This window comes from Schistocerca serialis, chromosome 2 (genome assembly GCF_023864345.2).
Source record: "Schistocerca serialis cubense isolate TAMUIC-IGC-003099 chromosome 2, iqSchSeri2.2, whole genome shotgun sequence".
Classification (NCBI taxonomy): domain Eukaryota; kingdom Metazoa; phylum Arthropoda; class Insecta; order Orthoptera; family Acrididae; genus Schistocerca; species Schistocerca serialis.
In genome coordinates, this window is record NC_064639.1 from 683878005 (window position 1) to 683895059 (window position 17055).

Here is a 17055-nt window from a genome sequence, read left to right on the forward strand (position 1 = left end):
GAAATACCCACTAGAAAGCACTGAGGAAGTGTTTGACTGTGGACTTAATACTAAATCAACCGTCGCAGTGCTCGCCCAGAGAACGGAGACTATAAGTGTTAAGTTGTTTGTACTGCTGTCGCATGTCCAGCTGGGTGCAGTCGTTTTCGTAAGACGATGTTTTCACTGAATACCTTGGCGTCATCTTCAGGTGATACCTGTGGAATGAGTATCTTACCTTCTTTATACTCCTATCGTCCCCAACTCTTCCTCCACTACCGGTCACGCACCGCGACAGGTTGGATGGTGTCGCCGATGGTAGGCGCGAAATCTGGTCCTTCCGTACTCCTGTGGCCTAAGTCGGTTGCGAAAGTTGCACTCTGTTGACTCTAAAGCAGATGGCAGACTTCAATTAATTGGCAGGATGCTGTGAAAATACAGTCAGTTGCTGGGGCTCCTCTTAAATGTGTGGTCATGGTCCATGAATATGTTTTTTTCCTGACGTTTCGTCCAGAACCACGTTGGACAGGGGTACTCCTGGTTCCACTGAGACTTGCAACTAGTCTGTAGACTCAGCGAAAACACGACTATCTCTGAATGTGTCAATGCAGGCCTGGACGGAATGTGAAAAACAAAACAGTTTCATGGATTACTACCATACAGCCAGGAAGTAACCAGCAACTAAGACAACGATCCACGAGGGCCTTAGTCATAAGACCAAAATGCGATATACAAAGGAGATCCGTTCTAACGCTAACGTGACCCATCCTAGAATATTGCTTGTGGGTCCCATTCACATTACCATTTTACTTCACCTCCACTTTCCTGAGAGCTGTATTGCCCTACTGTGAGGAGAAGACTTAAAGGTCCAGTCGTGTTTGGTCTTCCCTGGTGAGTTGCCTTCTGTGTGTTGCGCAGGTGACAAACCACTGGACGTCCGCCTGGGAGGACTGGAACATGGTGGTGAACACTGAAGGCGGCCCTAATTGGATCGGCAACTATGCGGACGCGTCCATCGTGGCAAACGTGACGGCGGACGAGTTCTACAAGCAGCCCATGTACTACGCCATCGCGCACTTCTCGCGCTTCGTGCCGCGCGGATCCAGGCGTGTCAAACTCCAGATGGACGCCGACGCCAACTCCACCGACGTCGAGAGCGTCGCCTTCCTCACTCCTCAGGATGACGTCGTCGTAGTCCTGCAAAACAAGTACGTCGCAACTCTCTCTGCAACCTGAGGTCCATTCTGCAAGTACACACAGTTGCATACTGGGCTGGTTGTGCTCCTTTACTCTCTCACATTTGCCAAGTGTTGCCCATTATTTTGTGCCTTTGTCACATAAGCATCAAAATAGTTGTTGCTGGATTTTTGGACAAACTGACATGGCATTCGTTCATTCCCTGAGCTTTGAGCTGACCTATCTTCCAAATCTACATGATCGTCTTCACGGCACAAGAGAATAATCGCTGCTTCGTGGACTGTGGAATTATAAAGCAGTTACTATTTTAGCATGTTGCGGCACTCTGGCAAGTCCTAACACCTATCCTTCCTTGTCGACCCTCTGGTTCAGAATCACAATGGACGTCTTCTGCATTAACCAAATAGGATGTCTAACCACTGGTCATACAGTAACCTATAGAGTTCATCGAACCCTATAAATTAGTTTCAAAGGCCTACGAGCAGTAACTGATTTACTGCTTGCCTGATGTTCCCACATCAAATATACACTGATAAGCCGAAACATTATGACCACTGCCCACCACAATGTTGTGTGCTGCCTGGTGGCTCTGAGGGCGCGTGACGTGGTACGAGAAGTATACGAGGTGCGACAATAAAGTAATGAGACTAATATGAAAAAAATGTTGCTTACTGTTTTAGTCAAGTTTAGTGTTGTCTCCTTCAAAGTACACCCCTTCTGATTGCACACATTTTTTCCAGCGCTTCTGCCACAGATGGTAACATTTCAGGAACTCATCTTCCGTAATATCCTCCAAGACCCTCGTCACAGCTCTTTGGACATCTTGTGTTTTCTGAAAATGGTGTCCCTCGACCGCCGTTATGGCTCTTGGAAATAGAAAAAAGTCGCACGGAGCAATATCAGGGAACAAGGTGGCTGTGGTAGTACTGAAATTTGTTTTGAGGTTAAAAATTGCTGTACTGACAGAGAAGTGTGGGATGGCTCATTAACGTTATGCAGAATCCAATTATCAGCAATGTTGGCACGGACACGAAGAACTCTTTTACGAAGTCTTTCTAAAATTTCTTTGTAGTAATATTGGTTAACTCTTTGGCCAGGAGGCACCCACTCTTTTTGAACAATTCCCTTGGAATCTAAGAAGCACACAAGCATGCATTTCACTTTTGACTTTGACATGTGAGCTTTTTTTGGTCTGGGTGATCCCTTTGAGCACCATTTCGAACGTTGGTGTTTTGTCTCTGGATCGTACTGAAAAATCCAACTTTCATCACCAGTGATAACAGGGCTCAACAATTCTGGATTGATTTCCGTTTGTTCTAACAGATCGGCTGCCACATTTTTCCATGTTTCTCGCTGTTCTGGTGTGAGATTTTTGGGGACTATTTTTGTACAAATCTTTTTCATACCAAGATCTTCAATTATTATTAGGTCGATTGATGTTCAGTTCTTCTGCAATCATTTTCACGCATAATCTTCGATCAGATCGTACGAGTTCACGCATCCTGGCCAAGTTGACATCCATCTGTGAGGTTGATGGTCGTCCATTGCGGTCTTCATCTTCAACATTCGTTCTGCGTTCACTAAACGTTTTATGCCAGTGAAAAACTTGAGCTCTTGGCGTAACCACCTCTCCAAAAGCCTTCTGAAGCTTGCCGTAAGTTGTCGTAGCGTTTTCACCCAATTTAAAGCAAAAAGAAATGGCATACCGTATCTCGGAAGCGGCGAAGCCGGACAGTCGTGGTAATGTCGTGAGCATCTATGGAAACTGGTCGAAGAATGCTGAAACCACGAGTAGGCGACGGTAAGTTGGAGGCTTGCCCACTCTTTACAGCAGGATAGGCGGCGATCTGTGGCAGATCTGGCGGTAGAGTACAGTGCTGGCGCAGGCACGAGTATTTTGGAGCACATCATACAGCGCACTGTTGAAAATGGTGTTCTGCAGCAGATGTTCCCGTGTTGACCCAACAACACCGTCAATTATTATAACAGTGGGCACGAGATCATTGAGATATGACCATGGATCAACGGAATCGATTCGCCTGGCTGGATGAAACCCGTTTGTTGTGAAACCAGGTCGACGGTCATGCCCAGATACTCCGTCATCCAGGCTGAACGGCTGCTCGAAACATGCAGCGCACCCCAGAGGCAGGCCAGTGAGAGCAATATTATGTTATGAGATACATTCACCTGGGCTTCCAAGGGACCTGCGGTAGTAATCGAAGACACCATGACAGGTAGGGACTACGTGAACATTATTAGGGACCATCTTAACCCCTTATGCTTGATTTCTTCCCCACCAGCGGTGACATCTTTCAGCAGGCTAGCTGTCCCTGCCACAAGGCCATAATCGTGGTGAAATGGTTTTAGGAGCATGATAGTGAACTCATGTTGATGTCTTGACCATCAAATTCGGCTTTTCTGAATTCAATGAAACCTATTTGGGACCTATCGGGTGCCAGGTCCGCCCCAAAAACCAACCGCCCGTACATTACGGGAAGATTGTGATATGTGCATAGGCATCTGGTGGCACAAATCTCTGGAAACACATCAAGTACTTGTCGAATCTATGGCACCCAGAATCACTGCTGAATTGCGTCCTAGAGGTGAATCACTCGCTTTTAAGTAGGTGGTCATAATGTTTTGGGTTATCAATGTACATCATACATCACTATCACGATATCTAACCTCTGTCTCTGTCGCTCTCTCTTACTGAGTGATATTTCTAGTTGTATTCCATCAGAAGTCATTCAATTCTCTCCGTTGGATCTGTGTGACGAGAAAGACATCTATGTTGTTGGCCCATAGTGATCTGAGACATCTGATCGAATTATACTGGAATGCTGCAAGCCCCTTCAGTCAGCCTCTTTTAATTCGTCTGGAATCTTTAAATCTGCAAATGGAGGGAGTTAATTACCTTGATGACATACATATTATCACAGTGATAGGATGTGGTGTGTTCATTTCCTCTTCTTAATTTTCTTATAATCCAACTTGGTGCTGGGTACTTCCAGTCGTTTTCTGGGCTTACTTTAGGAGCAAATAGTGCTATGAACATGAGACTTGTGGTACATAGCGAGGCCTGGTGAAACTACCCACTAGGGCCGTGCCTCTGGCCTTTTGAAGAAGCAAGAACAACGACAGCTGGGGAAGCTACCTCCTGCCCAGGACATGAAAGTCACTTGGAAGGATAGTGTGCTGGCGGACAAGCCGTTACCCATTTATGGCAATCAGTGAGTGCCCATTATAAAAAAGGCTTCATGACAGAAAACTTAACTCTGCCATAAGGCGATAGGCACTGGGAACTGAGGGAGTGAGACACCTGGGGAGAGAAACATGTCTTGGCGTTCATAAAAAACTCGAAAATAGCTCTGAGCTGACGCTGTAGCAGAGTCGACTAGTAGCCTCGTAGCAAGCTTTTTGCGTTTTCACGGGATCTGTAATGTGAGGCTAGTTGATGGTACAATGAGCACTGATCGGCGTGTTACTTGTGACGTCATTTGGGTTTAACTCGTGGCAGCAAGCTCTTTAGAAAGTAAGGAAATATATGAGATTTGTTGGTGTGTTGGCGTTTCGGCAATTTTGGGCAAGAAACCCTTCCTATGAAGCAATTACGCTATTTGGAGGCGTTGCCAAATTTTTAGAAAATTGATGGGTACTTAGTGTTGCCGGGGAGGCCGCAGTAAGCTTCGTTTTTAGAGACACAAAATGGGGTCGATGGGAAGACGTGGATGAGGACGGTCATGTCCAGGATGAGGAAGACATGCGCCAGTTGAGAGATGTGGAGACTAGATTGCGGCTGCACGCCCTGAAGTCGAGCAGTCTCTGTGTCTCAGCCCTGTTCAGAGTTCAGAAAAGACTATGGGAACCCTGGCTTACAGCTACAGCATATTAGGGAAACCAGAACGGTTCTGTTCGATTGCAAGGTAGCTGCCACTGGCTCCTTTGTCAGCACTTCCCTAGTTCTGTAGGATCTTGGGGTATTAGTTCTAGTCAAACTGTCACTCTGGTCATCATAGTCAGGGTACTGTGCCTGTATCACAGAAGCAGATCCAAGATTGGTGTAACTCCACCTCTTTTAGTGACCTAGCCAGCTCATTGCATTAGTTAGCAATACGTATAGCAGGTTTGTAACGTTTTTGTCTTTATAATTATGTTTCATTGCTTTGATATTCATATATTTTTGACAATAAGTCACAGTATTACTGAGTTCATTATCAGAACTCTTTAAGTGCAGAACAGGGAATCAGTGATCATAAGGCCGTTGCAGCATCCCTGAATATGGAAGTTAATAGGAATATAAAAAAAGGGAGGAAGGTTTATCTGGTTAGCAAGAGTAATAGAAGGCAGATTTCAGACTACCTAACAGATCAAAACGAAAATTTCTGTTCCGACACTGACAATGTTGAGTGTTTATGGAAAAAGTTCAAGGCAATCGTAAAATGCGTTTTAGACAGGTACGTGCCGAGTAAAACAGTGAGGGACGGGAAAAACCCACCGTGGTACAACAACAAAGTTAGGAAACTACTGCGAAAGCAAAGAGAGGTTCACTCCAAGTTTAAACGCAGCCAAAACCTCTCAGACAAACAGAAGCTAAACGATGTCAAAGTTAGCGTAAGGAGGGCTATGCGTGAAGTGTTCAGTGAATTCGAAAGTAAAATTCTATGTACCGACTTGACAGAAAATCCTAGGAAGTTCTGGTCTTACGTTAAATCAGTAAGTGGCTCGAAACAGCATATCCAGACACTCCGGGATGATGATGGCATTGAAACAGAGGATGAAACGCTTAAAGCTGAAATACTAAACACCTTTTTCCAAAGCTGTTTCACAGAGGAAGACCGCACTGCAGTTCCTTCTCTAAATCCTTGCACAAACGAAAAAATGGCTGACATCGAAATAAGTGTCCAAGAAATAGAAAAGCAACTGGAATCACTCAATAGAGGAAAGTCCACTGGACCTGACGGGATACCAATTCGATTTTACACAGAGTACGCGACTGAACTTGCCCCCCTTCTAACAGCCGTGTACCGCAAGTCTCTAGAGGAACGGAGGGTTCCAAATGATTGGAAAAGAGCACAGGTAGTCCCAGTCTTCAAGAAGGGTCGTCGAGCAGATGCGCAAAACTATAGACCTATATCTCTGACGTCGATCTCTTGTAGAATTTTAGAACATGTTTTTTGCTCGAGTATCATGTCGTTTTTGGAAACCCAGAATCTACTATGTAGGCATCAACATGGATTCCGGAAACAGCGATCGTGTGAGACCCAACTCGCTTTATTTGTTCATGAGACCCAGAAAATATTAGATACAGGCTCCCAGGTAGATGCTATTTTTCTTGACTTCCGGAAGGCGTTCGATACAGTTCCGCACTGTCGCCTGATAAACAAAGGAAGAGCCTACGGAATATCAGAACAGCTGTGTGGCTGGATTGAAGAGTTTTTAGCAAACAGAACACAGCATGTTGTTATCAATGGAGAGACGTCTACAGACGTTAAAGTAACCTCTGGCGTGCCACAGGGGAGTGTTATGGGACCATTGCTTTTCACAATATATATAAATGACCTAGTAGATAGTGTCGGAAGTTCCATGCGGCTTTTCGCGGATGATGCTGTAGTATACAGAGAAGTTGCAGGAGTAGAAAATTGTAGCGAAATGCAGGAAGATCTGCAGCGGATAGGCACTTGGTGCAGGGAGTGGCAACTGCCCCTTAACATAGACAAATGTAATGTATTGCGAATACATAGAAAGAAGGATCCTTTATTGTATGATTATATGATAGCGGAACAAACACTGGTAGCAGTTACTTCTGTAAAATATCTGGGAGTATGCGTGCGGAACGATTTGAAGTGGAATGATCATATAAAATTAATTGTTGGTAAGGCGGGTACCAGGTTGAGATTCATTGGGAGAGTGCTTAGAAAATGTAGTCCATCAACAAAGGAGGTGGCTTACAAAACACTCGTTCGACCTATAACTGAGTATTGCTCATCAGTGTGGGATCCGTACCAGATCGGTTTGACGGAGGAGATAGAGAAGATCCAAAGAAGAGCGGCGCGTTTCGTCACAGGGTTATTTGGTAACCGTGATAGCGTTACGGAGATGTTTAATAAACTCAAGTGGCAGACTCTGCAAGAGAGGCGCTCTGCATCGCGGTGTAGCTTGCTCGCCAGGTTTCGAGAGGGTGCGTTTCTGGATGAGGTATCGAATATATTGCTTCCCCCTACTTATACCTCCCGAGGAGATTACGAATGCAAAATTAGAGAGATTAGAGCGCGCACGGAGGCTTTCAGACAGTCGTTCTTCCCGCGAACCATACGCGACTGGAACAGGAAAGGGAGGTAATGACAGTGGCACGTAAAGTGCCCTCCGCCACACACCGTTGGGTGGCTTGCGGAGAATAAATGTAGATGTAGATGTAGAACCAATTCCTTTAAATGATGATATTATGTAAATTCCCCACCTTCAGATTCTTCGCTAGGGCCAATCATTTACAGCATTAGTAAACTTAGTATTGGTCTCAAAGGTGTGCCTCATTCTCGACGATCTCAAATTCAGAGAGATGTTACATTTCTCTCTCACTTGCAGGGTTTTACAATAAGACTTACGATGTACTCTTAACTCTCACCAAACTTCTCGGCGAGCTCTGCAGAACATGTCACTATTGTGCGTTTTCAGATATAACATTGGCTCAGTAGACAACTGAAGGGGGTTTATTGTGAGATGACCGTTGTGTACAGAGAGTGGCGCGTTTTAAAAACTACTTTCTTTCGAAATAGCAATCCGTATAGATAACTTTCTGAGTAAATGTTACTGGAGCACGGATATTATGACCCTACGTACAGTGGGGTGACGTCGCCTCCATAAGAAGAATCATCCGCACCCTCATTGCAAACATTTTTGCCGTTGGTCACTACTGTAAAGACCTGAACAAAGACCATTAGAGACACTTAATTATTTACATTATACTTTGGTGAAGAACAAGATCGAGGGTTTATGTATATCAGCATGGCGTGTGATTGTTATGCAACTAGTCTCTGTAATTCTCAGCTCGATGGCTGTACTTCACAAGTAATTACTAAGAAAGTAGGCTTGTACGCTGCAAGCAGTACATACTTAATACGCTCTCGCCTAGGGTCATCTTTTAAATGACGCAGATATCCTTGTGAACGTAGTGTAGTGGCTGAAAGCTTTGTTTTTTCAGCGTAAGTGTTACAGATATTTCTTATATACTGATGAGCCAAATATTATGACTATCTGGTTAATAGCTTGTTCGTTCGTTTTGGGACGAAATACATCACTGATTCGGGGCGTCACGGATTCGACAGTTTGCTAGTAGTTTGTGGAGGTATGAGACATTGGATGTCCTTGGACAGGTCATGTAATATGCGCAAAGAAAGGGCCACTGATTTGCATACGTAGTGATGGCACCCTATAGCGACCCAGATGGCTCACATAGGATTTAAATCAGGCGAATTTGGTCGCCAAGACATTAACGTTAGTTCACTATAATGCCCCTCAAACAACTGTAGCGCGGTTCTGCCTCCGAGACACGGACAATTATACTGCTGAAAGATGACATCGCCATCGGGGAAGGCATAAAGCACGAAGGAATTCAGGTGGTTATCAGTTGTCAGCACTTATTCGATTACTACCACAGGTCATATGCAAGCGCAGGAGAATGTCTCCTATAGCATAATACTCCTCCCACCAGCCTGCGGGAGATGACGGTCGACCTAGTACGGCAAAAATGTGATTCACACGAGGAGCCGACACTTTTATCGATCGACGGTCGAAAGCCAATGGTCCCTTCCCCACTGCCATTGTAACTGACGATGTCGTTGGATCAACATGTGAAGACGTAGGGGTGGTCTGCTGCAGAGCTCCATGTTCAACTATGTGCGATAAGCGGTGTGCTCCGAAACACTTGTGCATGCACCAGCACTTGTGCTCTTTCGGCAGAGATGCCACAGATCACCATTTATCCTGATTTACAGAGCAGACAGGCCTTCGCACCGCACGTTCTGTGAAGATTCGTGGACGTCCAATCATTTAGCGCCTAGTACGAGGGTGGTTTGGAAAGTTCTAGGAACGGAATAGAAACAAAAAGTACTTACATCACTGAAACTTATTATTTTTCAGTGTAGTCTCCTTGTAGATCGATGCACTCGGTCCATCGATGTTCCAGTGCCTTGATCCCATTCCCATCTCGAAAATGAGTTTCCTCCATGTCTGCAAAATAGTTGTCAACTCCAGCTATCAATTTTTAGTTTAAAGTGAATCTTCGTCCACCAAGAAAAATTTCCAGTTTTGCGAAGAGACGGAAGACTGACGGAGCCATATCAAGTGAATAAGGCGGTTGTGGGAACAATTCATTCCTTAGTTCGTGTAATTTTGCCATGGCGACGGCACATATGTGCTGGCGCGCGTCAAGAGTCACAGCACCCATCTTGCAGATAATTTTTTCATTTCTAATTCTTGTGATATACCCTTTCAGATGACATCTGGCAAGGGTGAGCAATTTCACGTACTTTCAATCGACGGTCCTCCATAACCATTTGTGCACTTTTGTAATGATTTCTAGAGTAGTGACATATCTTGGCCGACCACTGCGAGGATCATCATCTAAGCCAGTGGTTCCCAGCAGGTGGTCCGCGGACACCCAGGGGTCCGCGAGCTATGCCAGAGGGGTCCGCAAGGTGCTATTAGAATAAAAAAAATATACTAAATATATTTCGTATGATAACAGATTTTTTGTTTTGGCCGCTTCCTGCATGAGCAGAGCTTTAGCGAACGCTAACTTCTGCGTCTAGCGCCTTATTAGACCGAGATCGGCAGTGAGCATGAACAACTTATTATTCATAGGGAAGTAAGATGGCTTTCTCGAGGTAGGATCTTGTCAATATTTTTTGAACTTAGAGATGAGGTTTGTGTCTTCCCTCTTGACAATAACTTCTCTTGGCTTTGCTCAGTTGCGTACTTAGCTGATGTGTTTGAACACTTGAGTGAGTTAAACTTCAGTTTACAAGGAAAAAATGTAGACATGTTCAAAGTTGAGGATAGGATTAGTGCTATGGTCAAAAAGTGTCAGATCTGGGCGTCAAGGATAGAAAACGAGTCACTAATTAAATTTTCTACTTTAAAACAATTCTTGGAGTCATCAGAGGAGAGTTTGCCTGTCCAGATCAAGATTAATGTAGCCGAGCATCTACGCAGCCTAGCCACCACTTTTAGAGAGTATTTCCCTCAACCTGACCCTGACGACAGAAGGACGCGAAATCCCTTCAGCTGTGAAGAAATAGACAAAATCCAAGGCATCACTGAAGAAGAGCAAGATCAACTTGTGGATCTGTCCAGCTGTGGTACGATGATAAACATTTTCATCGGTGATAAAATTACAGACTTCTGGGCATCAGCACGCAAGGACTACAAGAAACTTGGAGATAAGGCAATGAAAAAGATCTTTCCACTTGCAACCACATATCGGTGTGAGCAAGCATTTTTTTTTCATGTGTTTTATGAAAAACAAATATAGGAATCGGATTTCAGAGTGAAAGTTTCAAGTTTGCAACCTAATATTTCAGAAGTAATGGACTCAAAGGTCAGATTGAACTCATGTCATTAAGAACTGAAAATTAAAACTAACTGTATACTGATGGAGTACTCTGCTGTAACTGTATTTTTTTCAGATAAGTAATACCTTGTATGAAATTAGTGTTTTCTTATTTTTCACCCATGTCTACTCAATGCAATCTCAAGTGTAGTAAACTTGAAAGATCAATACACTCAGTTTTAATTTTTTCCTGTCATTTTCAGTTCATACTCAATTTTTATTTTTTTTAAAGAGTTGGTTATACTAAACAACCAGATATGGAGACAAAGATTTTGAGCAATAATCAAAAATTTAACAATAACAATGATGGCTAAATTGAAAAAGTTTTAAGCTCAATATTTTTTCAATAATGAATATGTCACTGTTTTTTCTAAGTACCAAAAATAGAAAACGTATAAAAAGACTCTTAATTTGGCTTTCTTACGTACCCGATATTGTGATATGACAAGGTACCAGTCATGCTCGACGAGGGGGTCCTCGAGAAAATTTTATTGGGAACCCCTGATCTAAGCTCTCCCTACCAAATTTAAATTCATTTGTCCACTTTGCAACAGGTGAATATGAAGGAGCAGAGTACCTCAGTGCATTCTGGAAATCGGCAGAAATGTCCTATCCTTTCATACCTTTCTTTACGAAGAACTTAATCGTACGTCGAATCTCGACTTTTTCCATCTTCGCAAATCACTGCGCGGGAACAACAACAGAGCCACGTCACCGCCACAGCTCTCTTCCAAGAGCACTGACGTGGCACGTGTTTACTGGCAACAGTCCAATGAATATCACGTGAAAAACTCGTTGCGCCAGCGCTGACGTCTCGTGGTGATTCCGAGATCTTTTCAAACCATCCTTGTAGTAGTTTCAGCGTCCTTCTACCTCTTCCCGTAGATACTCACGACAGCAGCACGTGATCCCCCGACGGCGTGTGCTCCGCTTGCATACTTTTGTTTCTGCGTCACGTTCCGCAACGCCACCAGGCGGAATCCAACGTCGCGAAGGACAGTGGTCAAACGTTTTGGATTATCACTGTATCTAGGGGTTGTAGAAGAGACTTAGTAGGCAAAGTTCTGCAAAGAAACACGAGTCCAGAGATGTACCGTTTCGATGTAAAATAAATTTGAAGATCAGAACACTTTCAAATATCTCGTCCCACTGAACGCACAAAAACTGCGAAAAGGTTGCCGTAGTCAGTCTAATAATTATGACGTCACGTGCCATTTTCGTCTGACTGGAGCAACGGCTGCGAGAGACTGGTACGTTCGCAAGTTGGAGGGGCGACTGTAGCGCTCCATGCACGCGTCGCACTCTCGGCTTTGAAGAGATTGCGACGGCGAGTAATCGAAACACTGCCAACGCCACGGGCTCCTGTAGAGCACACAGGTCAGAGGTCACTGTCCGTTCTGTGCGTGTATTGGGAAGCGGGAGATTTGAAAGTCATCTGGTCTTCAAAATTTTTATCCAGAGGACAAATTTCCGGACATGAGTTACTTATTGAAACATTATCTATTAGTCCAATCTACAATTCCCAGACAGTTTTTCTTTATGAAATGTTGTCTATAATGCCACTAGCGAAAAAATGCTCCTGTCGGAGCACAAAAAATGCGAATATTTTCCTGTTTATTCAAAAGAATCCGACTGAAGAGTAGGGTAGCAGCTGCCTCATTTTACCATTCTCAGTACCTTTAATAATGTTTTCCAAAAATGTTCTCAAGCAAACATGTTCGCGCTTTTTTAACATGAAACTCACATCAGACTCCCACAACGTCCCCTAACTGTAACTCAATCACACCCCCTAGACCATCGCTGTAAGTCGCTCATACCCATGCTCACCCAGTTACACTCCTCTCACTCACTCACCAGTCCAATTCACTGTCAGTATCTCTTTGTGTGTCTCCGTCATTGTCTCGTGCGTCACAGCTTCATTCTGTCCTACTTCTACATTCTCTCACTGTCATTACGTTTCTATTGATATCTCTTACTGTTAATATCTCATACCTTCCTTCCTACAACTGCTGTCTCTTGTCACAGAACTGTTTCTCCCTCTTCCTAGTTGTCATTGTCATACACTCTGTCTCTCATTATCACTCGTTCTCATCCACTTCCATTTTCTCTTTCCCTTAATCCTCCCCCCACCCCTGGTACCGTCTCCATCACTCTTTTCCTAGCACTGTTCTGTGACGTTCCACTGCCACTGTGTCCCTCTCTCTCACATATACTGCCAGTGTCTCCTTGGTTCTTTCTATGACACAGGCACTGTCTGTTATCTTCCAGTATTTATTACTCTCCATCTCTTTACCATTGCCACTGTCTTCCCCTGTCCCAGCATAAAAAGCGGGTCTGCAGCTCACACTGTACATAAATGATTTGTTTCATACTCTTAATTCTAGAACAATAATTTAATCTCGCATTTACCATTACAATTAAACTTTTTACTAAAATTGCTGAACAACACAGCTGCAGTTTAAAGTGATCTCTTCTTTTAGTCAAGTTGTGTCACAATTTTTTTTTTCTCCAGTTCGAATCAGTACCTCCTCGTTTGCAGTTCGATCTACGCATCAGATCTTCAGGATTCTTCTACAGTACCATATTTTAAAAGCTTCTATCTTCTTCTCGCGTGAACTGATCGCACGCGCTTCACTACTATCATACAAGGCTACAGCCCGAATAAATACCTTCAGAAAAGACCTCCAAACACTTTCGTTGATAGTAGGTGATTAAAATTCTTCTTTTTCAGAAATGTTTTTCTTGGTATATCCAGTCTGCTCTTTATGACCTCTCCACCTGGTGATGGTCTTAGTCCAGCTCTGCGTATTCTGCCTTCAGTCTGGGACATTTTTCCCGACGATGGATGACTTAGCTGAGGCCTTGTTTGTAGAAGTCTGTATTTTGGCTGTTTAGGAAACTTTCTACCAAGAAAATCACCTCGTCGCCATTCTGCAAGTACATACCATACAATAATTGCTTTAGTGAACGAAAGAGGATGAAGTCATTGGAATCCATGTCAGGAGAACACGGGGAGTGAGAGATAATTTGGTATCTCAGAGAAGCAGCATGTGTGATCCTGTAGTGTGTAGAATAAGCTAGGGAGCTATCGTGGAGAATGTCGCCCCTTGGAAAGCTTCCTACGATACTTCGTCCTTACAGCCTCCCATGATCTCATAAGATTTCGGTAGCTTCCTTTTCCAGTTACATCTGCCAGCACCACACCATGGCACTCCCAAAAACCACTCGCCATCGCGTTTCTCGATGACAGCTGGGTCATCGCCCATTCCGGCGGTGGTGAATACACTGCTTGGTTAGCTCCCACAGAACCCACCGGGTAACGATGTTCATCACGTTCGAGGTCTCGTGTAAGGCGATGAAGTCTAATCCACTGGTGATTTTTCCACTATCACGTGAATTATGATGCGCCGATCTCCTAGCACCGGGTCTTCCATTTTATCTTGCGATTCCCGCTTCTTCACACAGAGATGGACTGCCGCTTCGTTCAGACTTGTCTGATCTCATTCGAAGCGACTGCTCCACTTACCCACTGTTTCATACAATTATGCACTTTCACCATACACGTCCACCGGCATATCATGTATTGTTGCAGCGGTATTCCCTATTAATGCAGAAAACTACTTAGTGGACATACACCACTGAGTTAGGGAGATACACCAATTTGTTTTGCTGTTCTGGTGGTTCAGGTATTTCAGTGTGTACCACAACTGCAGACAGACACCTGCAAAAAAACGAAAATATTAGTTATATAACTTGATTTTTAGAAGTGATAATTAAAACTATAAGCTTTTGACAATGTTGTCTGGAATACTCTCTTTCAAATTATGAAGGTGGCAGGGGTAAAATACAGGGAGCGAAAGGCTATTTACAATTTGTACAGAAACCAGATGGCAATTACAAGAGTCGAAGGGCATGAAAGGGAAGCAGTGGTTGGGAAAAGAGTGAGACAGGGTTGTAGCCTCTCCCTGTTGTTATTCAATCTGTATATTGAGCAAGCAGTAAAGGAAACAAAAGAAAAATTCGGAGTAGGTATGAAAATCCATGAAGAAGAAATAAAAACTTTGAGGTTCGCCGATGACATTGTAATTCTGTCAGAGACAGCAAAAGACTTGGAAGAGCAGTTGAACGGAATGGACACTGTCTCGAAAGGAGGATATAAGATATAGTCGAATTGAGTCGGGTGATGCTGAGGGAATTAGATTAGGAAATAAGACACTTACGGTAGTAAAGGAGTTTTGCTATTTGGGGAGCAAAATAACTGATGATGGTCGAAGTAGAGAGGATATCAAATGTAGACTGGCAATGGCTAGGAAAGCGTTTCTGAAGAAGAGAAATTTGTTAACATCGAGTATAGATTTAAGTGTCAGGAAGTCGTTCCTGAAAGTATTTGTATGGAGTGAAGCTGTGTATGGAAGTGAAACATGGACGATAAATAGTTTGGACAAGAAGAGAACAGAAGCATCTGAGGCATCAAGCGATCACCAATTTAGCATTGGAGCGCAGCATGGAGGGTGCAGTAGGTACTGGGAGATGAAGAAGCTTGCACACGTTAGAGTAGCATGGAGAGCTGCATCAAACCAGTCTCAGGACTGAAGACCACAACAACAACAATTAAAACTGTATGTCTACTCCTCTTAAAGTTATAAGTCGTTGTAAGCTTGCTGCAGGATATACACAGTAGAGATACAAACAACACAAAATATTTTTTGCTTACATTGGCAGAAGCATTACCACAAGATAAACTGTAAAGTCTGTAGCTTACACCAAGGAAGCAATTATTTTAATTATCTGCATATCTTCTGATAAAGTACTGCAATAATGTCGTTTGTAATAATTCGCTGCTTCAGGCACTGCTACACTCATTGAAATGGGGTTTATAGTCAGAAACCAATAATTCCTGTTCACGTACAACTGACCAAAAATTTGTTAGCTAAGTGATATGGAATGTAGGTGTTTGCAAGGGCACCACAGTTCTCTGTCCATAGAGCAGAGTCCTGCATCCGGATGTTGTAGAGATCAGTGCCCATTCGTACCTCTGTTTGCAGGGTAGGCTGTGTGCTGACCCCGTTGTTTGCGTGTTGCCAGGCAGGGGACGCGGCGCTCCGTGGTGGTGTCGGACCCCCAGCTGGGAGAGGCGTCGCTGTCGCTGCCCGCCCACTCGATGCACACACTCGTCTACCAGAGAGCCGGCAACACTGTGTGAAAACCGCTTCTGCACCACAGCACTCTACAAACACAGTTGTATTACAGACCAAATAAATACACACCTACTGAAAAATCTGTGTTTCTATGTTGCACTGAAACTTCCAACAATCCTCCTACTTTGTACAGCTAACACTTTGTGGTTTACCTTGAAACTTGGTAGAGTCTCTCTTTCCTTACTGTTTGTTGTGTTTGGCCACTGTACACAACGAAGACGTCGTCACAGTGAGAACGACAACTTAGGTATTCAGCTGGCTCTGAGCACTATGGTACTTAACATCTGAGGTCATCAGACCCCTAGACTTAGAACTACTTAAACCTAACTAACCTAAGGACATCACATACATCCATGCCCGAGGCAGAATTCGAACGTGCGACCGTAGCAGCAGCGCCAACTTAGGTATATAACAAGTTATATTTGTTATTTTTGGTTCACCTAAGCTTGGAAAAGTTGTAGGACAATTAAGAGATCTGTAAATACAAGTAAAATCTGAGTATAATAGATTTTATTTGCTCTTAATGATGGACAAAACTCATGCAAAATGCTCAGACAGCAAATCTCTGTAAAGTGTCTATAGAAATTACAAAAGATGCTGATGCTGTGGGGCAAAACCAGATTACACTGAAGATTTTATGGAGAATACACAAGATTTCCTCCCCTATTACAAAGACGACACAAATTGCGTAGCAGAACAAGTAAACTGCGAGCTGCTCAGAATATGTATCGTGTTACCACAACTACGGCACTTAACATTTCCCCTGAATCAGCTATGGCGTGCCAATCAGCATCATTAACTGGGCCAGGGGACTAAAAGCCCAGAAATATTGGTCTCCGACCTCAACCTCCAACTTTCCAGAAAACTCCACATGGAGTGGACGCCTCAATGATGTTGCCTATATGACGAAGGAAAATGTCGCTCATGTCACGAAATACAGGGAAACACAGTAGAAGCTTCCCTCTCTTGGCATACAAAATGCACGTTAATGAGTAACAGGTTGGTAATGGCTTGGAGCTGTGTTCCACCAACTGCTCAATCTTCAAATGGCTCTGAGCACTATGGGACTTAACA

The 17055-nt window shown here is 43.8% G+C and overlaps 1 protein-coding gene across 1 annotated transcript in view; it reads left to right on the plus strand.

The window, feature by feature from the left end:
- The window catches only part of LOC126457809 (lysosomal acid glucosylceramidase-like), a 141854-nt gene extending 125793 nt beyond the window's left edge, over positions 1 to 16061 (plus strand). Inside the window, exons 9-10 of the mRNA XM_050094422.1 lie at positions 898 to 1187; positions 15869 to 16061. Coding sequence (XP_049950379.1) covers positions 898 to 1187; positions 15869 to 15986 — 408 coding nt within the window. The 3' untranslated portion in view covers positions 15987 to 16061. The remainder of the gene's footprint in view (positions 1 to 897; positions 1188 to 15868) is intronic.
- Positions 16062 to 17055: the final 994 nt, after the last annotated feature.